Source organism: Epinephelus lanceolatus, chromosome 13 (assembly GCF_041903045.1).
Source record: "Epinephelus lanceolatus isolate andai-2023 chromosome 13, ASM4190304v1, whole genome shotgun sequence".
Taxonomy (NCBI): domain Eukaryota; kingdom Metazoa; phylum Chordata; class Actinopteri; order Perciformes; family Serranidae; genus Epinephelus; species Epinephelus lanceolatus.
Window position 1 is genome coordinate 26,014,643 of NC_135746.1, and position 25,718 is coordinate 26,040,360.

General features: G+C 40.5%; 1 protein-coding gene across 1 annotated transcript in view; it reads right to left on the reverse strand.

Moving 5' to 3' along the window:
- Positions 1-235: 235 nt before the first annotated feature.
- Positions 236-25,718, reverse strand: part of scara3 (scavenger receptor class A, member 3) — a 35,366-nt gene continuing 9,883 nt past the window's right edge. Inside the window, exons 2-12 of the mRNA XM_033649427.2 lie at positions 18,878-18,916; positions 17,144-17,185; positions 16,157-16,276; positions 12,819-12,899; positions 10,573-10,691; positions 9,428-9,672; positions 8,548-8,767; positions 7,247-7,335; positions 6,705-6,897; positions 3,806-3,983; positions 236-3,718 (exon numbers count right to left, since the gene is read on the reverse strand). Coding sequence (XP_033505318.1) covers positions 3,258-3,718; positions 3,806-3,983; positions 6,705-6,897; positions 7,247-7,335; positions 8,548-8,767; positions 9,428-9,672; positions 10,573-10,691; positions 12,819-12,899; positions 16,157-16,276; positions 17,144-17,185; positions 18,878-18,916 — 1,787 coding nt within the window. The 3' untranslated portion in view covers positions 236-3,257. The remainder of the gene's footprint in view (positions 3,719-3,805; positions 3,984-6,704; positions 6,898-7,246; positions 7,336-8,547; positions 8,768-9,427; positions 9,673-10,572; positions 10,692-12,818; positions 12,900-16,156; positions 16,277-17,143; positions 17,186-18,877; positions 18,917-25,718) is intronic.

The following is a 25,718-nucleotide window of genomic DNA, read 5'->3' on the forward strand; positions in this document are numbered from 1 at the left end:
TTGGACATTTGTACCCTACTATAAGCTGCAAAAAGTTTATTCTTGGTCACATTTATTGTATGGTGGAGTACCTATGTTAAAACAACAGGCTAAATCTAGACAAACCAATTGAAACCTCAAAAATCTAACGGGAGGGGTTTGACATCTGTTTTGTATTAATGGTCGCTCCCTTCCCCTCACAGGGCAACAATAGCACTCTGCTCTGCAAGTACAGCGGGACACTTACAACAACCAGTCCATTAAAAAAAGCTTTATTGAAGTTCGATGCAATCCAGTCGCATTTCATTACAACACACAGGTTTACAAAAATAGCACATTTCCTTTTTTTGTAAGACGTATTTTCAGTGATATAAAAAGGTTATTTATGTGTGTATCATAAGACCCAAACACTCTTATGAGTCATTACTCTGCTATCAGTGTTAATAGTAGAAACTGAGGCAAATGTGACACTCCTGTTGCAGAGCTGCAACTTGGTTTTTCTTTTTATTACGTGACATGTTAAACATTATCATTCATTTGTGTGTTAAATGAGTTTTGTGACATTCCTAGCCTTCATATATCCTAAAAAAATTGGTTCAACATATTGTGAAATATGCTTTTCTTTCTTTCAAAGGTTAAATGAGAAAAGTGCCGGGGCCAGAGTCAATTAGCTTAGGTTAATGTAAAAATTGTAACCTGTAGGAAACAGCTACAGTCAGTCACTCCCCTTAATCATATATAGACCATTTTACAATTTTATTTGTGTTTAGATTAAAAGAACAAGGTTCCTCTTTACCCCTGCTTCCAGTCTGTATGCTAAGCCAGGCTAATCACCTCCTGGCTCCAGCTCCACGCACAGACATCAGAGTGGTATCAACTAACGTTGGTGTTTACAATGATTCTCAACCTGTCTCAACCTTGCTCAGTCTGCCATACCAACATGCTTCAAGAAGTCCACCATCATTCCTGTGCCCAAGAAAATGACTACCGCCCTGTGACACTCACCTTTGTAGTGATGAGGTGCTTTGGTCGGCTGGTTAAGGATTGCATCTGGTCCTCACTAACCAGCACACCGGGCCCACTACAGTTTGCTTATCGTCTCAACCGATCTACAGAAGACACCATAGCGCACATCCTCCAGACCAACCTATCTCACCTGTAAAAGAAAGGGAGCTCTGCGAGATTGCTGTTCATTCACTACAGTTTAGCGTTCAAACCATAGTTCCCTCCAGGCTGGCCACAAAGCTCAAGGAGCTGGGATTAAACACCTCACTGTACATGTGAATCTTCCACCTCCTGACAGGCAGATCCCAGGTAGTGAGAGTGGGCAGACACAACTCATCCACCCTCATCCTTAACACCGGAGCACCCCAGGGCTGCGTTTTGAGCCCCCTGCTGTACTCCCTGTACACACACGACTGTGTAGCCACTTTGACTCCAGCACCATCATCACATTTGCTGATGACACAGCTGTAGTTGGCCTGATCAAAGATAACACTGAAAAGGCCAACGTGACACAAGTAGAGGACCTGATCTGCTGGTGTCAAGACAACAACCTACTCCTGAATGTTAGCAGAACGAAGGAGATGATAGTGGACTTTGGGAAGAAGCAGGGAGGGTGTTACGCCCTTCTTTATATCAGCGGGTGAGTCCTCAGTGGAGAGGGAGGATAGCTTTAAGTACCTTGGCGTCCACATTGCTGAGAGCCAGAGACTGTTTTATCTTAGATGCCTGAGGAAATTCCAAGTATCTCCTTAAATACTGAGGAATTTCTACTCCTGCACCACCAAGAGCATCTTGGCGGGGAACATCACTGCCTGGTGCGAAAATAGCACCAAAGAGGACTACAAGGCCCTGCAACGCTCCACTGAACACACTATAGAGGCACCGCTCTACACCTAGTTTGTAAGGATGTTTACAGCAGGCGCTGCAAAAATAAGCCTCATTAAAGATCCCAACCACTCCGATTACAGCCTTTTCTCCCTGTTGAGGTCAGAAACCAGGCCAGAAGGTTAAATGACCACAAGGTTCCTAAATTAAGACCCTGCCTAAGACACCCCTCCCATAGACATATAATTATTGTTATAACACTGTTTTAAATGCACAAATTGTAGAAACTGACAATACATTTCACTAAAATTGTATTAATATGATTTAAAATGACAAATAAATTGATTGATATATTTTCTCGTCAAACTCATAGAAAGAAAAGAAATGAGTGTATTTCCCAAAATGTTCTCATAAACGTGTCAACAGGACTCAACAAGAAAGTTACTTTCTTCATTCCTTCTAGCAACAATAGAGGCAAATGTTGCATACCATGTAAAACAAAGATCATCAGAGCCCAAATTCAGAGGCCATAAATTCTGCAACTTCTTCAAACACAGACCATAAAAGTTTTGCCCGTACCAAAAATCCTTCAGAGTACCTGCTCTGAAATGCCATAAGATAAACAAACTGACTTCAACTTTGCACTTTAAGAGACACCAAAGTGCCATCCATCAATAAACGATGATTCGATACATACACAATGTAAAAACACAAAGAGATATTTTTTTCTGTGCCCATATACTAGTGCATGGGATTGCAAATCTTTGAGTAGTCTGAACGGGAAACACCACTACTTTAGTCCAAATCTGTGGTTAACAGCTCTCCTATTTATTATGCCTCGGGAGGTTTTGGTGGCTTGACAATAACCTCAAACATTTTCTTTGCTTCCAGTACATTCAACTAGGCAAGACCTCAGCTTCAATATGTTTTCTATTCCCAATAATCTCGTCACACAAGACAAGTTTTTAATTCTGGTAAAATCTCATACTGTCATCATATATGGATGGAGATTGTTGTCTTTGGGTTTTCTTTGGCTTTGGAGGACAAGGAAACACTCATCAGAAGTAGTGATGAGACCCATTTGTTGTATGATGGCAGTTTTCTTCAATGAAATTCAAAGTCTGTCCAAACACAGTCCATTTCTGACCTTAAGAACCCTTCTTTTCCACCTCAGACCATCAGTCCAGTTCTGTTTTTTACTTTCTAGACCTTTCATGTGGCTGTGTCATAACATCAAGAGGAAGCCTCCTTTAAAGCCCCATCTCAACTCTGATTTGTTGCATTTGTTCATAAAGATAAAAATCTCAAATGTCGTACATAATCCCACAGAAATGGATTATCCTGTCTCCAATCCTTTCATCAGTCAAGAACCTTCGTACCAGACAAATCACCTCTGAGTCTACATCTTCGTCCATCTTTCTACTGTCTCTTCGAGTCAGTAGCAGGTGTCACGGTCCGCTGCCAGGTGTTGATTCGGTCATGGCATACGGCGACCCTGGAGGTCCAGGGGTTCCTGGTGGTCCAGGTGGCCCTACTGGCCCTGGTTTTCCCCTTGGTCCTGCTGGCCCAATGATGCCCGGCAGTCCTGCCTGACCCTGGATCCCTGGATTCCCTGAGGGTCCTGGAGGGCCTTCCAAACCTGGAAGGCCATTATCACCTTTCTCACCCTTCTCACCACGTGGTCCTGGTGGGCCAAGAGCCCCTTTAGCTCCTTTGACGCCTACTGTCCCCCTATTGCCAGTGGGGCCTGATTCACCTGTGGGTCCTCTGGGCCCAGAGGCACCCTTCTCTCCAACAGTTCCACGGACTCCAATGGGGCCTCGGTCACCTTTGCTCCCAGTCAGTCCCTGTGGTCCTTTTGAGCCGGTCTCGCCACGGTTCCCTTTCGGCCCTGGTGGTCCAGGTGCACCTGTTGAGAGAGTACAGGGGGTTAAGTTAAAGAAATAAAGAGTAAAATAATATGAATATAAAATATAATATTAAACATCTAATGTACCTTTTAGTATGGTGAAGTTCTTTATAAGCTGGATATGGTGAACATCCACAAGCTTCATCTCCTCCATCACCATAGACAGGTTCCTGATGTCCACATCCAGTCGAACATTCAGTAACATGTTTTGCTGTCTCAGTGTGTCGGCCAAGTGGAGGAGTAACAAGACAGTGTTGTTCAGGTTCTACACAAAGAGAGGAGAAGGAGGACATGAGGATAAAGAAAGTAGAAAGAAATTAGAATCTATGTGTCTCCTGCCTAAATTCGGAGGTTTCTGCAGGTCTGTGAACGCAGTGCAGGTGGAGCTCTTGATTTGTTTATTTTTCCTCAGCAGCACATTGTGGAGTTTGATTAGTATGGTAGATAACTGAGCAGTCTATCTAATCACAGCTGATCAGATCAATAGATAAGAGGAGCAGCTGCTGCAGAGGCAAGTGAAAGCAAATTTTGAGAATCAGTGAACGTCAATGAACGGTTTCACTTTTATTGCACCATCTGTGCCCTGAGTACAATCGGTGGTTTGAGAGTGTGGTGCTAGGAATAACCGAATAGTATATATTAGGGGTGTAACGGTACACAAAAATCTCGGTTCGGTACGTACCTCGGTACACAAGTCACGGTTCGGTTTTTTTCGGTATAGTAATGAAAAAAATAGACAACTATTAAATATCTTTTACTTATTGGTAACCTTATTAAAACATACCACCACAGCAGTTAACTCTTTTTACACAATTTTTGAATGAAACAAATATATATAAAATCCTGCTTTTTCACATTGTTTGAATGAAAATAGAAATATAAAAGTGAAAAATAAAATCCTGCTGTTTTTTTTAACACATTTTTTGAATGAAAAATATAAATATACATTTCTGCTTAAACAGTTTTACTCAATTAAAATTAAAAGTATAGTGCAGCTGGTCAGCTTTAAAGCCTGCTCAGATTCAGTTTTACTAGAAACTTACTTAGCTTTCCCACTTTGTTAAAGTGCAGTAAACAAAACATGCTTATATCTAAAGTGCAGCTTAAACAATTTTACTCAACTCCAATGGCGTTGATTATTTCTTTAGCGCGATGGTCAGGGAAACGCTCTTTCTTTTTAAACGACGACGATATCGTAGTTTGCACCAGATTGCTTTTTCTAGTCGTGCCGGTTGACGTTCAAACTCGGGTGGTGTCGCTTTAGATACGTTAGCATGTTAGACGTGTTTCCAAGTACATACCCGACCGCTGTTCTGCAGTGTCGGCACACTGCTTTTGTCTTGTCAACTTGTTTATTTCCATCTTTGTATTTTACCCTGAAACCAAAGTGTTCCCAAACGGAGGACTTAAGGTTTGCGGGTGGGTCTCCAGGTTCGTCAGGCTCACTTGCCATGTTGTCAAAATGCGAGAATGCGCTGCACAAAGTGAAAGCAGAGATTTACGGGACTCGGTCCGTCACTCAATTATGTCCGTCGGGGAACTAGATATTTTAAATGGTTCGGCTCGCAAAAACGGAATTAAAATAAAACAAAATAAAATAAAATAATATCCTGCGCCCAACAATTCGGTACAGGGTCGTGCCGAACCGAAAGTCGCGTACCGAACGGTTTGACACAAATACAAGTACCGTTACGGCCCTAGTATATATGTATATATTCCAGTAGCACTCCTAATGAATGGTCCAGCTCCAAAAATAAAAAATCAATATGTGGCACCAAATGTTGATATTGTTAGTGATCTGATCAGCTTTTTCTGTTGTCAGTGTCTTTCTGTGCATTAGAATCAGTGCATTAATTAAGTTTTCATCTCTGGACCGCATAAAACATGGCCAATATTAGCTGTCATTAGCTTTAGACAAAACTATGCTTTGTGTAGCCTAGTTTATTTGCTCCAAATCACTTGATGGAAATACGTCCAATCTGCATTTCTTTTTTGACACATTTCAAAAGTTTGCTTACAATTCGCTTGACAGCTTAATGGAAGCATGGTTAGTAGCACTCTCAATAATATTAAGCAGATGTGCAAACAGTTTTTACAAAGAAATTAAAGATGCTCACTAGTTATAACTAACTTTTTACCATTTTGTTCTTAAACATCATAACTGCAGTAGCATCAGACAAAACTTTACATTGAGGATCATAAAAATGACAACCAATCACACACATGGCCATGAATTAAATACACTAACAGGCAGTTAGACACAGAGTGCAAGTCTAATGTTGGATGCAGGATGACACCTAAAACTACATTCAGACTGCAGGCAGATCAGATTTGCCTCTCAAATCAGATCTGTTATTTGCACCAACCTATCTGATTGTTATGGTAATGACGTGACTACATAGCTATGCTGATGACACAGCTTTCCAGCACTAAAGCATGACAAAGGGAGGCAAACAACATTTTTAACACGCAAAAATGGATAATTGATCACAGAAAATATTCAGGCTGGATTGCAAAACTTCTGGAAGGGACACCATTGCACAGGAGCCCTCTTTGGAGCTGCTCTCTGCTCATGTGAGCCTCTGGACAAAATGAGGTAAGTCTTTTAATGCAGCGCTCCAGGGATCTTAGGGTTAGTAACGTTGGGTCGTATACAATGTCATCAACCCCAGAGTTAATTTCTAAAGTGTCCAGTATGTCAGATGTTTCTCATTAGTACAATTCAATGCCTGGGGTTGAGATGCACCCGCAGCTTAGCTGGAAAAGCCCTACTTCAGCGATACAGTGACAATTTACAAAAGACACTTCGAAATCCAATTTGAGCCACCAGATTCCAGACTGAGACGCAAGTATGGAAATCTGATTAGAATTGCAAAAAAACAGATATGGGCTGGCAGTCTGAACGAGGACATATATATAGGCCATATATGCTTTTTGTGTGATAGATATATAAGCAAGAAGAACAAATTCTTTCGTGTTTTACTACCTGTAGATCTTCTGTGTGTCTGCCCATGCGACTCTGGCAGGACGAGCTCTCGATGTTGATGTACTTGTACATGCTCTGGACGTGGCTGACAGTGGCGTTGATGCTGGAGGAGATTGTGTCAATCTCCATCGAGATGGAGTTCAGGCGACCATCCAATGCAGAGAAGCGCTCACCTGTCCGGTTCTCATAGTACCTGAAGAGGATGAGGTTGAGGACAGTTGCAGTGTCAGTTTTTACTTTTCCTGAATGAAAATACTCTTTCTTTGTGTGTGTGCATGTTGAGAGTGGGTATGTGTGTGTCATCTACTTATTGCATTGTGGGTTCACAATGTCACAAATGGGGACTCCCATCTGAGACAAAAAACTGATCCCCACAAAGTTAGTCATCTTTTATAAGTTGTTTTTAGGGTTGCGGTTAGAATTTGACTCAAGTCAAGTTGAGGGTAAGGGTAGGGATCAGGCATGAAAGGTTACAGTTCACCTCCAGGGAATTTATGTGAGTCAGCACAGTGTCCTCTCATTTGTAGTAGTACACGTGTTACCTGGAATGGTAGTGAAGGTCATGCATGTTTTCCTCGTGTTCATCCATGAAGGACGTCGCATTGTCAAGCTGCATCTGCAGGTTCATCACCTGGGGAAAATACAGACATAGGAGATGTGTTCGAAACCGTCCACTCACTCACTCACTCACTATTCCCTGTTTCGTGTTTACTATATAGTGCACTACATGGGGAACGACTGAACGAGATTTCGGACACTTACTGAAATTTTCTGAACGTCGTTGCGTCAGTAGCTGTGCCGCATACTCCTGTGATGCAGTGGACACGCCGAGCATCATGTAAACAAACCGGCGCTTTGAGGATGAACGAACTGTATGGTGGTTGTACTTTTTGTCAATAAATTGCTGAAATGTCAATGGTGTGGACGTTTGGTTTTGTCAGCTACAGTTGTGTGTCTGCATTGTGAGCTGTAATAGCCCACGATAGTGCACGAGCTACAAGCTACCTGGCTCGCATGAGCTAAGTGGCTATTGTTAGCTTGTGAGCTAACGTTACCGGCTAGCATCCTATTCGTTTCTTTTCTTTTTGTGTATTAAAATAATGATTCCGGTGATTGTTTGGATGCTGCTGACCCAAGTCCTGCTCCTCGGGCAAAGACGGAGGCGAAGGCAAACGTATCTTAGGCGTTTAAGGCGCCTTTTGTTGATTCGCCGACGTCAACTGGTAATTAGCCTAAAAAAAATCTAAGCTAACATGCTAGCTAATATAAGCAAACTATTGGCTTGTTGCGCCTTTCTTCTTCTCCTCTGGCAAAAGACGACCGCATTGCGTTGTGGTATACGGGAGTAAAATGTAGGGTACATCGTTTGTTCACTCACATTTGCTGTGCATTGTGGGTATTTTATAGTCCATTATATAGTGAATGAAATTAACCGCGGAGAATTCGAACAACACTACAAAATGGCGAACACACTATATAGTACACTATATCCATGATAGAGAGTGATTTCGAACACAGCTAATGTTGTACTTTTGTTATGTGTGAGTATCCTCATTAACATATCGGTACCTATCATCTAAAGGCCTTTGGTCACTAAGCTTGCATTTTTCATATGCGTTTTTAAAATCTGTCACCTGATAAAAACGTTTACACACAGACACCACACAAAGTCTGATGCGTTTTATTGTTCTTATTGAGAAAATTGACTTCATATTATTACCTCTTTCATCAACCTTTTTTTCCCCCATCTATGTCCAGTCGCCATAATTTAACCTACACTTTCACATTAAAAGCCCTCCAATCACAGCTGTTCTGTTTGTTAGTAAAAGTTATACACACACACCTGCTGGGTGAGGTCATAGTACACCTCAGTGGACATGGCGATCCTCTGGTGATCTGCCACTATGTTGTTCTGGAGGAAGCGCACCGTTTGCGTGGTGCTGCTCGTGTTGGACTTGAGGGTGCTCAGAACTCGGCTGTAGTTCTGCCAGTCGCTGGTCAACTTCTGGAGCACCAGAGTCTCCTCGTCTGCTTTCCTCTGCAGTGCATCTATCCACAGTGTACTGGAGAGAAGAGGGGAGCATAAGACATGTGAGGTGCAATGCTAGTTTACTTTTTACAAACTATAGAAGAAGCCGAAAAGTGTATGAGTATATATTTTGTTAAATCACTGCGTTAACTAGATATATTATTTAAGTTTTTCATGAGTATAAATCTTGTGCACAAAAAAATCAGCCCATTGAAATGTATGTATTTCAAAATCAGAAAAGAAGATGGATGATAAACTACATCAGTCATATTCTACAGTAGGTTTGAATCAGCATTATAAGTTCCAGCTGTGCCTTTTTCAAACGGATCTCAGTTATCATTTATACCGACTCTGCCCTCATAAATATTGATTTGCTTGTCAGAAAGATTAATCTGGCTTCTTGCTGTCTGTCAGCCACTGATTATAGTTCCCACTTGGTCAGTTCACTAAGAGGTCATCAACATGTGTACATGTAGCTAACAAGGCAAGATGATAATCTAGTATGGGGTTGATAAACATACAAATACTGTAGAAGACGAGATGAAACCGTCTTCATAAAATGATAACTGCCACTACAGCTTCCCTTACAGCTTTAGTGACAAAAGGAGACTTAAAATAGACTCTATAAGGAAAACTTTTTTTTTTCCAAGCAATCAAATACTCCGTATCTCTTCCTTGCATCTCTTTTATTCACCTGAGTGCCACCGTCGTGTTAACCTGCTGAGCTGTAGCTTTGATGTCGTACTGATCGTCCACCATTTTCTTCATTTTCTCTTCAGTTTCCTCGATCACGTCCTTCCAGCCCTCCACCCGATCCAGGTATCTTTCCAGCGACTGGTTGAGGAGTTTGATTGACATGAGGTGGTTCTGCATGTCACGTGTCAGTCGGGTGGTGGTGGCCTTGATGGTGCCCTGGGTCTGGGAGGCCTGGTCCAGGACCTGGAGGGGGACAGGGGTCAAAGAGGAAGAGGCTGTGATCAGAAATGAATGGCGTCATAGGCTGTTAAGTATTTTTTCAGTAAATTATGATGTCACATTGAAGTTGACCTTTGACCTTTGGATATAAAATGTCTTCACTTTATCATTGTATCCCATTAGACCCATTTGTGTGAAATTTTGTGAGGTATGGCTGAAAAAAGTGCTTGGTGAGGTCACGGTGACCTTGACCTTTAACCACTATAGTTTAATCAGTTCAATCCTGAATCTCAAAAGATGTCTGTGCCAAATTTAAAGGAATACCCTCAATGTGTTTGAAATATTGTGTTCACAATAATAGGGACAAGGTCACAGTGACCTTGACCTTTGGCCACCAAAGTGTAATCGGATCATGCTTGAACTGAAGTGGACATTTGTGCCAAATTTGAAAAAATTCCCCTCAAGGCGTTCTTGAGCTATCCAGTTCACAAGAATGAGACAGATGTAAGGTCACAGTGACCTTGACCACCAAAATGTCATATTTTCATTCTTGAGTCCAAGTGGATGTTTGTGCCAAATTTGAAAAAAAAAACAAAACAAAAAAAAGCCTCAAAGTGTGCTTGAGATATCCCATTCACAAAAATGAGACAGATGTAAGGTCACAGAGACATTTGACCATCAAAATCTTACCAGTTCATCCTTGAGTCCAAATGGATGTTTGTGCCAAATTTGAAAAAATTCCTTCAAGGTGTTCTTGAGATATGAGAATGGGACGAATGGACAGACACAATGCCCTTGGATACAGCTATCACCAGCTTAGAGGCATTGTAAGTAACTTCAGGTTTTGGACTTTTGGTTTCACAAAACAAGGTGACTTGTAGAAGTCCCCTCTGTTTCTTAGAGCTTGTGATCACTACACAGTACCTGCTCCTGTCCTAGTATCATTCTCTGGATGTCTTCAAACTCTTTCTTCAGCCTACTGATCTCCTCGCTGTACAGAGTCACATCCAGACAGCCTGAACAGTTGGAGGTGGAGCTCAGATCTGATAGATGGAGTCAGAGAGAGAAAAAGAGGGGCCAGACAAAGATAGAAAGACAGTGAGACGGGAGAGAAAAACATTCTAGATGTCTGTATATGATAAATATAAAAGCTTCTGGTAACCATATGTGTGAGGGAGAAAAAGATCTTTTAAGCTCCCCTGACATCACAGTTAATCATCCGTGTTGCTTCACACTTCATGAAGGACCTTAAAACACCTGGTACATATTGTTGCTGCCAGGAGGAAACCTTGTGTGTCCAAAAATGTTACTTTTCAGAAAATAAAAAAAGGGGTGTTTTTATAATAACTGAACCCTGTGTAGTCAAAGTCTGACACTTGCATGTGTCAATATATCATCAATGCTTCATTAAAAAAAGCCCAAAGGAGTTATGAGGTTACTGATCAGCAAAGGTAGAGACACGTGTGTTGCCTGCTATTGATTAGATCGGCTGCATCTGCAGTAAGTGCACTGCATTACATTATCATCAACTTACAGGTTGCATTCATTGTAGCTACGTGTGTGCTCAGTTTTTTCTGTCATTCAATACAATACACAACCCCTCCACCTCACTCCCTGCAACTTGAAGAGTACTCACTGAAAGAACAGCGGGCAGAAGCTCTGGTGATGGACTATCAGTGGTGGTTGTAGCAATCTGAATTCAGCATGCACAAATCCCAAAACAACCAGTTCTTTAATTAGAAGTCAGACAACATTACCGTTTTACTATGCAACACCAATGATGCTCTATTGTGGCACTTCATTCAATGGAAGCAGGGTAGAGCTATGAGGTTTTGCTGAGTTTTAGGATTGAGTGGAGCTTTAGTCACAAGCTCTTTCTGATATTTCTTATTGGGTGAATATTTGTAAAACCAACATAGCATTTATTTATGGAAAAAATAAAATAAAAGCGATGAAATATATAGTTGAGGTTTCCTCCCAGCAGCGAAGATATGCTGGGTCTATGTAGTTCAAAAAGTCCAAGCAGTGGCTGTTCAGGTTCGTATCATCTTCCTCGGCAGATTGGAACAGAAGACACTAAATCAGTAAAGGTAATTAAGTCTTCTAAACACTTACTAAAAGGACCTTAAGTGTCAAATCAAATTGTTTTAGCCAATGTGAACAAGAAGTCCTTCGGCTGCCCTGACAGAATTAGAAATCTTAAACATCTACATTACAAGTTCCCATGACAAATAAGCAAAACTCCAGAGTAGCTACAAAATAGACCTTGTAATGAGTTCGTTTTGCGATGTCAAGCATGAACTTCTGAACAATGAACAATCTGAGGGATCTACACAAAAAAATATTCTTTGTAGTACAAGAAAACCGCAATTTTTGGCTCTTTTACTGCTGCAAATGAATCCGTTTAGGGAGCTTCTGAACAGTTTTTTAAGAATGTATAATGTATGTCAGTAGGGAAGCAATTGGTTTTTTTTTCTCATAAGTTTTTACTCAAAGAAACCTAAAAGAATTCTATGTTTTCTGTGTGCATAAGAGAGTTTCCATTGCTTTTGTTTACCCATTATGTTTAGGGTCTAGGAGGCCACCCAAAGCCTCGTTTCCACCAAGCAGTCGTGTTCAGTTCAGTTCACTTTGTTACACGTTACAATTATTTTTGCAGTTCAATTGTCAGAAGTTGTGGATGGTACCAATAGAACCACTCCATTCTGTACCATTTTTTCCCATAACCCCTCTGTCAAGATACCGAGCACACTAAACTGATACCAAAAGACGGAGCTAGAAACCCTGCAGTCCATTGATTGGTCAATAGTGAATCGTCACTCTTGCTCTTCATGGACTCAATGCAAAAACATGCCAATTTTAAATATCCCACTGATTACGACAGAAACTACCCACACTAGCCTGTTCTTTTTTAGTTTAACGTCAGTGTGCAACCCTGTTCCTGTGCCGATCAGCAAGGAGCAGATGTTTTTCTGCATCTCTGGCAAACAGGAAATATGGCAAGAGCTGAATGAAGCAGAGTGTAACAACAACCCCGCCCACGTTCAGAGTACTGTCTGTGGTGGTAACACTAAACAGATCTAGGGTTTAGGTACATGTTTGAGCGGGTTACGTACTGTTTGTAATGGTACTATGCCAAAAGTGTTTGGCAGCAACACGCCTTACTTTACCTTCTATTCCTTGCTGAACACTGGTGATCTTCTTGTGGTAGACAGACTCCTCCTCAGACAGGCTGTCAACCTTCCTGAACACTGGAGACACAGTTGATTAAATATGAATGTTCAAAGGTTATAAAATTACACTGTTATTACCAAGTTCAGGATTTCTGTTTGTTTTGTGAAAGTCAGTGTAATTAAATGCGAAATTAACTCATTAGCTTTAAAAATATAACCTTGAAAGTAACCATGGCAGATGGTTCTGACCTCTGACGGAGTAAATACAAAAATGATTAACATCAGCAGTACTTTGGTGTTAACAGGATATAGGAAGTATTTAAAGGAGTGAAAACAGGAAGTTGTAATTTAAGCCCTGATAACAAAACACGTAAAGTTTTCATTAGCTAACAAATATAACCAAAACACTGATGAATGATGGGTCAGCCAGCTGGCCAGGTCCTGCTCTCCCAACATATTTCCCAAGAGAGCAACAACAACTTAATGAGCACGAGGTTTTGTATGTACAAGTGCACACTTGTGAGAGTGTAAGTTTGTATAGTGTGTGTTAGCATCCTAGGGCCGGACCCAAGGTATTAATGATCTGTTCCATAATGTGTTTGCATATATAAATGCTTCCACATGCGATCTGCACATACCACCTGCTCTGCTGTATTAGCTGCTGTGACAGTGATGCTGAACATGGCTCCTGGCTTTAGCTGAATTCTGTGCAACAATGCTTAAACAATGTAAACACAGATTTCTTCGAATGCTTTTCCAGCAGTATTTGTTTTTTAATGCACTGGACGTGACGGCTTAGGAAAATGCATTTCACTCCAACAATCCTCCTCTCAAGCTCAGAAAATGTGTTACTTCATTCCACGTTTGTTACTCAACAGATTTTTGGTGCAGAATTTGTTTTTTATAAAACAGATGTTCGACAGAGAACAAAAAAAAATCAAAGGTTATTTGTTTCTTTTTTTTCCTTGTGCACATGCACAGCTAGGAACTGCAGCCAAGTGAAATATCTTTTCTGTTTATACTTAAGTTTCCAGGGCTTTGGTGTCATACAGCTGTGCTGGAAGTTGATACAAACATAAACCAAGCACAGTTTCTGTGTGTAAAGCATCATAAAAGAGCAGCGATTTGTGTATGTGGTGTGCATGTTTTGTTTGTCTCTGGATACTCAATTGTCTTTGCTGATGCTCAGTGTCCTACATAAAAATGTTGACATTTACCAATTGATTATTATGTTTCCCCACAATATTGTTCTTGTCCACAGGATGCTGAAATTCTCCACTGACATGCAGGGTGATTTCCCATCTTCACACAGACATTTGACTTAGCAACAAAACACTTCCTGTTTTTCTAATATTTGACAGCATCCAATAGCTGGTATCAATTAAACCCTTCTGGCGCTATGATGCATTTGTTTTCAATATTACTGGTAGTATAACTAACAAAAAATGCTGTGTAAACCAGTGGATACCTCTTACTGGTAATGTTTACAACAAACTTTACCACAAAGTGCTTAACTATCCTTTTTTTGACTGATATTTATCAATAGCACATTTTTGGATATAATAATCGTAAATAAAAATATAGATTAATAGATTTTTTAAAACCCCAAACAAATAACTGGAATATTATATCCTCCAGAGGGAGCTAAAATGCACAACCCTTACGTGGGAGGCAGATGTAAACAAACCAGAGACTGACAAGGTGCCACAACTTGCTGTAGTGTTGATAAAGCTTTGCACTGAGAAAAACAAAAGCAGAAGGCCAAACTAGTCTGGATGGGAGAATGACTTGGCAACATGGTCAGCTGCTCCATACTGACATAATCATAATCATCCAGATTCTAATCCTAAATATCAAACATGTTTGGAATTATCCAGCGGCCCCAATGAGTCTGCGAGCAGTTTGCGAGGCCAAGGTCCCACACCAGATTTGTCCTCAGACTGTTGGGAAGGGTGAATCGAGGATAAATCTGCCCCAAACTCCTGTAGTCTGAGCCTGGCTTTAGTGCAAGGCTGGCTTGGATTGCAGTAAACTGATCGCAGATAAACATTTTAACATCTAAAATTACAAACAACAGTATACAGCTATTGAAAGTGAAGTAACTATGCAACAAGGACATTCAGGAGTGGATAAAAGATTCCTGTCAATATCTGCATATCTCACAATGTAACAATGATACACAGAGTGGACACATTCCGCATGTTTGGCACCCTCAAATCCACTGGTGTCTGCAGACGTGTGGAAGGTGTGCCCAAAAGCAAGAGCAACACCATCGCAGCACACAAGCATTCCCAAGTGCCTTTTTCTTCAGGGTGCAACAGCTGCACTCTGAAATAAACAAAGTTCAACTTTTGGAACACAGCAATGTGCACCACATGTCGTGGGACAAGGACCAACCAATCACAGCTGGCAGATATCTTTCCTTTCTTCCGTACATATCAGTCTACAGTATCCATGGATGTTTTAGTGCAGGGCCACCCAGAGCTTTACAACCTGGCACATGCACTTAAAAAAACAAAACCCAGAAGAAAAACTCCGAATTTGGGATTTCTGGTAAATAGGTTACGCTTGCTCAGCAACATCAGGCACAACCTGCCTCTGTGCCCTTCATAGTTGGCATAAGAGTTGCACCCAGCAGCCGACCCTATGCTTTCCTGGTGGTATAAGATGCGACAGGTGCTGCTATGGAATGCCGCCAGCAGTGGTTGCTATGGCAACAGACTGTTTAACTGACACCTAGTGCTGGTGGCAAAACACAAACTTAAGTGAGCATGTACAGTATGTCTACATGTTTCCAGCACATGTGTGATTAAATAATGTTTTATTATGCTTCTGTACCTGAATATGAGCTGGTTCGAGTGTTGTGGGATTTTACATCACTCTCACTACGCCCTACTTTCTCTCTCTCTCTACTCCTGAGATCCCTGAACAGTAGTAAAAGATGGAAGATTTACGGCCTTCATACCCAATAAAATGTGATGTTAATGTGAAAAGCATCTGTTGGTGCTGAGCAGCTGTCAGCTAAAACATGGCACACGGGGCCCGGGATCACATTCACTTGATCTATGGGAGTTAAATGGACTGAGTTTTATTAAGACACACACATACATAGGAAAGTAGAGCCTGATCTTTTCCCATGAAAAGCCTCGAGCAAAGTGTCAGCATTAATCAGTGGATAGGCCTAATTAATCACCGAGCTGTTGACCACATCCAACCTGAGAGATTAATGTCTCCGTGGGGGAGTATAGAGATAATATATGGGGTATTTTTTGGCTTAGAGACTTTAACTTGACATGATTCATTCATTGCAACTTAATTGTTAAAAAAAAGCTCACCCAGTGCCGCCAGCACTGCCACAGTAATGATGAGGAACGCAACAAATCCATAGAGGACTTTGACAGCCAGCTGGAGAGAGTGGCTCTGCTGGCACCTCATACAGCCTCCTCTGCTGCGACCTGGAGGGACAATGAGTCACCATGACACAGAAATAGAAACAAAAATGTTAGACTACATTTGATTTGATTATTCAACTTTGTAAAAAATTACAAAATCTCTATCAGTTTTGGCTGTTTGGAGATTAATAAAACCAGTGGTAGGAGTATACAAATCTTATACTTGGGTAAAAAGCAGTACATACAATAAAAATATTCTGCAATATAATAAAAATAAATGTACTATAAGTGTCATAAGTAGGATGTAAATATTATCTTGATTGACCAAATTAATAGTTTAGTCTATATAATGTCATCACAATTTCCCAAAGCTCAAGCTGATGTCTACAAATTGCCTGTTTTCCAACTAACAGCTCAAAACCAAAAGTTATTTAGTTTGTGATCATACAAGACTTAGAAAATGTCTGAGCCTTTTTCTTTTAAAATGACTTAAACAATTAATTAATTATCAAAACAGTTGCTGATTCTTTTTCTGTCAACTGACTTACTGATTTATCGTTTCAGCTTTCTATATCAGATCATTTTAATGCTGTCTGGCTAAACGGCTGAAGTGAGGCTAAATCTTACTGTGTTGGTCGAGTTTCATCTATACAGCATATTTTATCAGATGATCACGTTCATTAAAAAGTTCCTTCTTAAATGTAATGGAGTATTCTTATCATGGCAAATGTAAAAACACATAAAAAGAGTGAAACTCTGTAGAGCAGAGTCAGACATTTACGCTTAAGCCATGCATATACACACATGGCATATGTATACACAGTATGTCCCTGGTGAAAAAACCCATGATGCAGATTACATTATTTGTTGTTGCTGGACGTGTGTGTGTGTGTGTGTGTGCACGCGCGTGCACGCGTGTGTGGCCTTCACCTCTAAATGTAGGCATTTCCTCCTCTCCAGTGAAATCCTCCTCTGAAAAACAAGACAAGGAAAAATGTAAACATGACAATTTGAAAACATTATGCTCTACTACTGACCAAATGAAGAAATCACTGAATATACAAACTTTAATATTTGTAGTGTTCATTGTGGTGTCATTCTGATTAGTTAACGTGGTGGAAAAAAAAGGTAAAACAAACAAAAATCTAAAAGGGAGTCACATTAATGTAGATCACTGAAACTTTTTTTTATTTAAAGGAGGGCTACTTTGCTAATTTTCAACCAGGTCTGTGTCACCGAGGTATGGGGAGTGTGTGCAGATGAACTGTGTAAAGGTGCTCTCTGTGCTGGCAGGGACAAAAACTCCCCGCCTTTGCAATGAGAAAAAATCTATTGGGTGACGCAAAATCTGTCATTTTGTGTCATCAAGTGGATTTTGGCTGGCGGACCCGTTCATCTGCACACACTCTCTACAGCTCAATGACACAGACCTGGCTGAAAAAAGTATGGTCTCTTGCCGAGAGTTATATTCTCTTTCATATATGTCCCTTTAATATGAAGCTAAAGTGAGGAGGTAATTAGCTTAGCTTAGCATAAAGGTTGGAAATAGCTTGCCTGGTCTCCCTCTAATACCAGAAATTGACCATTTTTGTATTTCTGTTTGTGCACAGTTTCAACAAACAAGATACAAGATGTCAAGATGTACACATAGAGGCACTACTGGGTGGATATTTCAATGCTAGGTCTTAATGCTAAGCTAAGCTAATTTCCTTCTGGCTCTAGGTCCATCGTTAACGCGCAGACATGAGAGTGGTGTCAGTTATCTCATGCTACTCTTGTAAAGACAGCTTATAAATGTCTCACACATGTCAATGTATTCCTTTAGTATATAATAGAATACCCTTCAAAGAGAGCTTCAGCCTCGTATTTTTCTCTGAAATTTATCGAGCCCTTTTTGCACAGAGATCACACTACTGAGTCATTACAAAGTCCCTTCTTTATGCCTCCTTTGCATTTTTACACAGAGCCACTTGACGGTGGCGTCACTCTGCTCCAGTGTGTGGTTATAGACTGCATCGCAGCTTTGTGAAATCAAAAGAGGCATGACAGGTATGACATTTAAGTTAATAGAGTTAGCCTCTAGTGTGACATAAAACAAATGCATCAGCAGTGCTTTCTAAACAACAACCATGACATTAACGTGTCATTTACCTCCTACAGCTCTGCTCGAAGGGTAAGGAGCTCCCAGACCTCATTGTTTTCCAGATTTGCAGACATTTATGGCCACTGTGCTTCTTTTTTCAGTTAGCTGCTAACTGCTAGCAGCTACTTTTTAAATCTCCGAGGGTGAGTAACACGCATAACACATTGTCAAAATGTCACACCTGTGCCGCCCATGATCCTGTCTTGCAGGCTGTCCTGTTTATACAGACATAGTTCCAGAGCTGTTACTACCTCCCATGGCTGCTTAAAGGTGAGATCATTCTGTCCCCCATATTCGCAACTGTACCTTATATACAGAATGGCGAGGTGGCATAACGGTGCAATATTCCCACCTTGAACGGGCAGTAAAAGGGGCTAATGTGAATCTTATAAGATCAAGTAAGGGCAGCAACAACTAACATTAGATTCCATATTGTCTGTAACATATTTATCATGTGGTGATGTGACAATTACATATAAAAAACATTTGTTTCTCAGACAATAGAAAACTGTGATCATTACCTTTGAAAAGCTGGTTCTCATATCCACCATAATTGTCTGCTAAAAAGGAAAGAAAGATAGAAACAGAACAGACATTTAGCTGACTGAAACCAATTTTGCTGGAGCCACCAACAAGTTTTATTACTCCTGTCATAAATCAGAAAAACCAGCTGCCTCACAGTCCCCCAAAAGCCTTCCCCTGAAGACCCTGTATACTACTGAGCATATCCAGTGTGGGGCTGCTATCTCAGCACAATACATAGGAAGGTTTTTGTCCTGCTCAAATGTTTTCTCTGCTCACTCAGGAGAAAACAGCCCCACAGTGGTGTAAAGTATGAGAACAGTTGGTTTTGTGTGCTGAATCTGATGGGAGTATTGTGTGTCTGAGGAGGTTGTCATCACACACTCTTTGCTGGAAAGGACTGAAATGAAAAGCATGACGTCCACAGAATATAACCAGAGGGCCTAATAAACCACACAAGATGAATGCATTTAACGTCATGTTTTCATAACTGTGTGAAACAGCAACTGACTTTATACAACACGTCATTAACTGTACACCACCCAAATTGGTACCGAACCCCACACCTTGTAAGAATTCAATGTTGAGGAAGCCAAAACACTCAAAGGAGCAGCACGGGAGGCTTTTTCTGAAGAAAATGGTTGGGAACACATTTATATACACTCAAAAACAGGGAAAAAGAGGTTTGGCAGATTGGGGAGTAGCTGAAGAGAGACAGTTGGACACCCTGCCATGGTGCTGTGTTGATACTGCCAAAGGAGTTGGCCTTAAAGCAAACAGTGTCAGACTGCGGAAACACTGCTGTATAATGTAAAGTATGTGGTCACACATGCTACTGCAGACTTACAGCAGTGCTGCACCTGAAAATGAGCACACGCCTCTGATTGTGGAAATGTGGAAAATGTGTTGACTGAGTCTAGACAGATCTGATGTAATCTAAGGGAGTATTCCATGAAAAATATATGTTGCGAGTCCACCTGTAAGCTAGAAGGTGGCTGTGAAAGGTTTCAAGATATTTCCCTGTTGAAAGCAAATGGAGCTTACCCTGCATTCATGTGGTGTCAGAACAATCGGAAAAATGAGTTTCCGACTGGGAAAATGTACGTGGATGCCCCCTCAGGTCGGAACAACAACTCAGAAAGTCAGCAAAAATTTTGGTACACGAGTTTCCGAGCTGAAGTCATATAATGAGAAACGTGGCAGACGAAAGTTAAAGTTCAGTTTATGGTGATAAACCTTTTATTAATTCATATATTGCATGTCAATATTTTGCCCATATGTAATTTTATTGTAATGAAGCTCTAGTAAAAGTTCAGTCAGGAAGACAATACTTTCCATGCTCAGGCTGTAAGTTTGTTTCTCACCCTGCCATTCACTCCTTGCACCTATGCTCAATCACTATCTCTAGGTGTCATTGTTTGGGTAGGTCAATTGACTCATCATCTGATTCACAATCAACCAATAGCACAGCGACACACCTTCTCTGTCAGTCTATCATCTTACTGCTCCTCATTTTAAATATGGTTCTTTGTTGCTGCCGTTGTGTGCGCCCTCCACCTCCCCATCACCACCTAGTCTTTACAGATTCATTAGCCTCATCAGCCTCAGCAGCCATCAGCCTCAGAGTCATCAGCCACCACCACCACCACCACCACCACCAGTGTCTGGACTCCATTGGGGGATTTATCCTGCTGCTGCTCAGATGTCCCTCAATCACAAAATATCTCCTGCTAGTGTCCAAGCGCCAAAGAATTCTGTTAAATCTTAACCAGCATAAATCATCTGTTAATCTGTTCACTCATATTTTGTATTAAATATTATTTTTTTTATTTCATTCTTTTGTCTCTCCTGATTGAAATATGGTATAGTTTCAGGGGATGTACTGGTGCAGCAACAAGTCTGGGACAAAGTCAGTCTCTAATATAAAGCTTCAAACTGTTATCAACCTGTTGTTTAAACACTGTGCAATAAAATACAACACATCATCTATGTAGCATCCACGTTGTTTCCACATTAGGACTTAAAGCTCATGACCACAACAAAGTCAGAAGAACGACTTCCCAACGCAGACAATGGGACCCTCCTGGGAGCATGTGAATGCAGCAAGATGGATAAAGTACATGAAAGCCGCACTTGAGTAAAAGTATCAAAAGTAATTTTCTGATATTAAATGCACTTATGTATTGAAAGAAAAAGTAAAAACTAGTGGTCAGAATTTTTGATGATACACAAAACAAGTTCTTTTTTCCAGAACTCAACAAAACCCAGTTTTTCCTTCCCTCCCATTCCTTCATTTGTCTGTATGTCCCTTCCTCCTCCCTTTCTTCCCTAATTTGTAGTAATTAACCAAGATGTTTAGGGGAAATCTAATGGAGTAAAAGTATACATTTCATGTAAAAAATGTAGTGGAGTAAAAGTAAAAATTGACAGAAATACAAAAACTTAAGTAAAGTTTAGATACTTTCAAAAAATACCAAAGTATTATTACTTCATTACACTACTGTTGGTATCAGCTGCTTATCCATTGGCTGCTTGGCTACCAGCTGACTACTGACATCCAATCATATTCTCTCAGATGTCTCTCACCATTTTTGGTGAAAATGCAGCTAAATATTGGAACACAGAAAGCATACAATGGTTTGAGAAGAAACAGAGTCAGTGGGTTTGAATCAGTTGGATTTATTCCATATCCGAGCTGAATAAATCTGCCGTCCTCCGCATAAACACTGAGCTACAAACTTTTAAAGAGCCAAAGCCTGACTTTTGTTGTCTGTCACTGCCACTGTGAAACCCAACTCTGGTCCTTTCAATGTGTTGTGTAACTGTAAACCTGGACTTACTAGTTTACAGTTCATTTTGAGTTGTAAAAGGATCTCAAGTTATTCACTTTTATTCCATTTCTCAAGCCAATATAAAATGTTGCAAAATAATTTCTGAAACCAAAATGTCTGCTGTGGATCAATATCTGTGGTTAACCACATAATCAGCTCAACATGAGGAGAGGTCTGGCCTCTCATAGGGAATGAGAAGGAGAAAAATGGCTAGGGAAGAGAATAAAACCAGGAGTAGTTGCACACAATTTCTGATGAATATCTAAGTGTCAAAAACATAATTTGTCATAAAAAAGTATGTTTTTTATCAGATAGAAAATGTATAATTCCATGTGTACTTGGCATTTCTACACAAGACAAATATTTGACTTAAAATTGTATATTCGTAATGAATTCAAAGGCAGAATAGCTTATTTGTATTCAGTCTTTGAGAAGCAAATAACAGTCTGCATGTAGTATTATGGGATAGGTGGTGACAAACACGGATGAAACTTGAGAATCTAAATGTTAGGTTTCCCACAAATGAACTTTTTGTTTAAATTTGGCTTAAACCAAATAAAGAAAACACATGACATTATCTCAAAAAACAGTGTCAGTGAAGTTTTGATAGAGAAAAGTACACTTGGCCTGCAAACGCCTGAATGACGTGGATGTTTATGTCAGCCACCGGTGGAACAGCTGAGGTCAGATCTGAGTCACAAAACACTGACGCTGACATAATGATAGAAGAAGGACAGAGGGACATGAGGAGAGAAAACAAGGACTTAAAAGATAGAAAGTGAGAAGGACAAAATGTTACATGTCCACACAATATTTTTTGACAGAAAGTTCAGATAACTAAACAGATAACAGATAAATTGTTGCTCTGCAGTTACTAAAACACACACATATACACAAACACAGGGACGAGACAAAGGCTGAGCTGCACAAACTCTTTCAAGGTTATTCTGAGTGTGTTTACATGGACACGAATAAAGGTCTGCACACTAAGTCCATGTTTTTCGAATGTTTCTTTTTTAAGTCTTGCACACTGATTCTGATGCGTTTTATTGTTCTATTCTTTGTGAAAATTGGCAATACATGACAAAATTAAAAGGTGCATTTCCTCCTCTGCCTCTCCACTGGAGTTACCTATCTGGCCATCACCACTCCCTCCCTGTCTGTCTTTAGTTTGGCACCACAGCTACATGACAGGGTGGAGCTGTCCTCCCTCTCTGTCTCCACATTCTGTGTGTGGTTCGTCACCATCATCCACCTGAATATCACTATCTGACTTCCTGAAAGTGAGCTATCTGAGCTATGAAATTATTCTGTGTGCCCCGTTCCTCTGTCTTGCCGCTGCTGTGTGCCACCGCCAAATCAAATGTCCCTAAAAGGTTCTGACGGATGCGAAAAATGCAGAAAATCGATGATGAAAAAAATTTATTCAGTGTGCAAAGGCCTTAACCCGTATATGATTGTGTTTTTGGAGTATCCTGTTGATGTCTTTGTGCATGTAAACACCATATCCTGTTTTCAGAATCCCAGATAAGCCCTTATCCCACTTACAAGAAACCAAAATATGTATCTGAGGGACTCCAAATGAAATAAACACCTTATAATGGTTATTGAGAGCCGCCAACTACCTGCTCAGGTGTTCTTTCAGCAGAGTGACTCAGCAGAAATACAAATAAATGATGGCAGCGACAGCGTCTCAGCTCTGGAGTCGTGAAGAAACATGAGTTTTATCTTTCAGTAATAAAAGAGGCTGCGGATTGTCATCCACTGCTCCCCTGTCCTACATAGTGACAGTGACAGGCTGGCACTGGAGTGGAGAATAGTGTTATAAGAGTGACGTAGCTGCTTTTAGGCAAAACGTCAGGTGAGTGGTAATTATGTGGTGTGCGTGGTTGAGAGAGAGACAGAGACAGAAAGAGATGTGGATGCATTCAGAGCAGACAGCTGTTGGCTGAAATTTGTTAAGTTGTAAAGTGGAAGTAAATGTACAGTGTTGTGTTCAATATTTCCTGTTGCTCCCATCTCCTATCATCGATTCGTTCTTGTAAACATCACAGTGCCTGAGCAAACAGACCGCAATAATCAGTAACCGCATTACTAGCATTTTTTATATAATGGGGGAATATGAACAATCCCATTTCTCTGCGCTGATGTACAGAGCCTTGGAGGTGACACTACCCAAACATTTATTTAAACAACATATTCTGAAAATGATCATGATCAGGATAAGCCTCATTGATGGGTTATTCTTGTCCATGTAAATGCACCCACTGATTCATAACCCAGTTTGCTGATATCAAGTCAGTCAAGTGTTATTAGAAACATAACAATGTAGGCAAAGCACCCAAAATCAAACCTACGACTTCAATCTGAAGGCAGTATTAGTAGAGAGAGTGGTACAAGTAGTGGGAGTATGGTGAGGTTAATAGCAGCATCAGATACCATCATTAATCTGGGTTTCAGTGGAGAGTTTTCACGTCCCATATGGTCTTAATCCTGTTTCAGAGACTTTCCCACCCTGATTAAAATACGTCTGGTGAGAAACTGAATTTTTGTCATTTTTTGGACTTCTGTGGCATGAAAATGGTCAGATTGAAATGTCTAAATGTTGGCACATTATTTGCTATTGGAAGCTAAAATTCCAAAATATCTCCATCAGTATCCACCCTCAAATATCTGCTCCCTGGTCATGTTTCTCCTCCTTCACCTCCCTCCCTCTTCTCTTCTCTCTCCTTATGTTTTCCCTGCACTCTCTGTGGAAAAAAACCCTCCCGTCTGTCTCGTTAGTGAGGAAGTCGACCTGTCCAACACTCACAGAGCAGAACTGAGCTGATGTGACAGCAGGACAACACGGCCCCTCCAAGGTCACACCTATGCAGTCAGGCTATGGCAAAACATTGAAACTACTGGAAACTCTATTTACTTTAGTCTCAGTCAGTGGACGCGCTCTGTCTCTTTAAAATTTACATTTGCTTGCTATACTTGGTTCAAAATTTGGTGCAGCAAAGCATCTGTAAAAACCCTTTATGACGTGTTTAACAGGTAACGCACTTCACTTTCCTGTAACTGAGTGGGATCGGATCATTCAAGACCACCCTCGCAACAAGGTCTCAGTCCACTTTGATATTTCGAGATGACATTTGTTTGTAACCTCCAAAATTGTTAAAATAAATCTGTTTTATGATGTGACAATGCTATGACAATGTTAGAGTTTAAATAAGGACTTGGGGGATGTTCATTCTGAGATGCACTGCTTACAAAAAAACAACATATCTGAATATGTATTATGTGGGACCAAATGCTGTAGCATAAAGAATTTAACAACTAACAATTTACCAGTAAAATGCACAACATCTGTGACAATATTAAAGCTTTGTCTGGATCAAATTCAGAAATACATTCTATGGAAAAACCTGTAATGCAACTGAAACTATAAAATGAATTGAATGGATTATTTGCGGCTTTGTGTTCTGCAGAAAAAGACCGAACCAGACATGTGTCGCTGGCTGTTTATCCAGACAGTGAGGCACACTGAGGATGGAAAACCTTGGTTGCAGTTTAAACACACACTGAGAGCCGAGCAAGCATGTACTTACGCTGTGACAATAAGTAAATATACTGTAAGGATGTGTATTTCCAGGAAAGGCTTGAAAAAAATGTGTTTAACAAAACTAAACATTTCCAAGAGTTCTTCCAAAGGATTTAGTACTGAACTGTGGATAATTCAATAAAAGTACAACACGGTCAGGAAAATGACCATGTTTCCAAATTCTGCCAAGAATACTTTTTGTGATTAATTACATCACGGCTATTTTGACACCTGGGTCTTTGGTTTTATACCTAACTTTAAAAGCGGCTCTGCACAGGTCAAGATCACTGAACTGAAATACAACAATACTTTTAAATGTTGTATTGGTGAAATAAGAACTACAATCCATGTATGTAGACACCCTAACATCACACCCATATGTGATCGTTCTCCTTCCTGAAACTGCTTGCAAAAATCAGATGA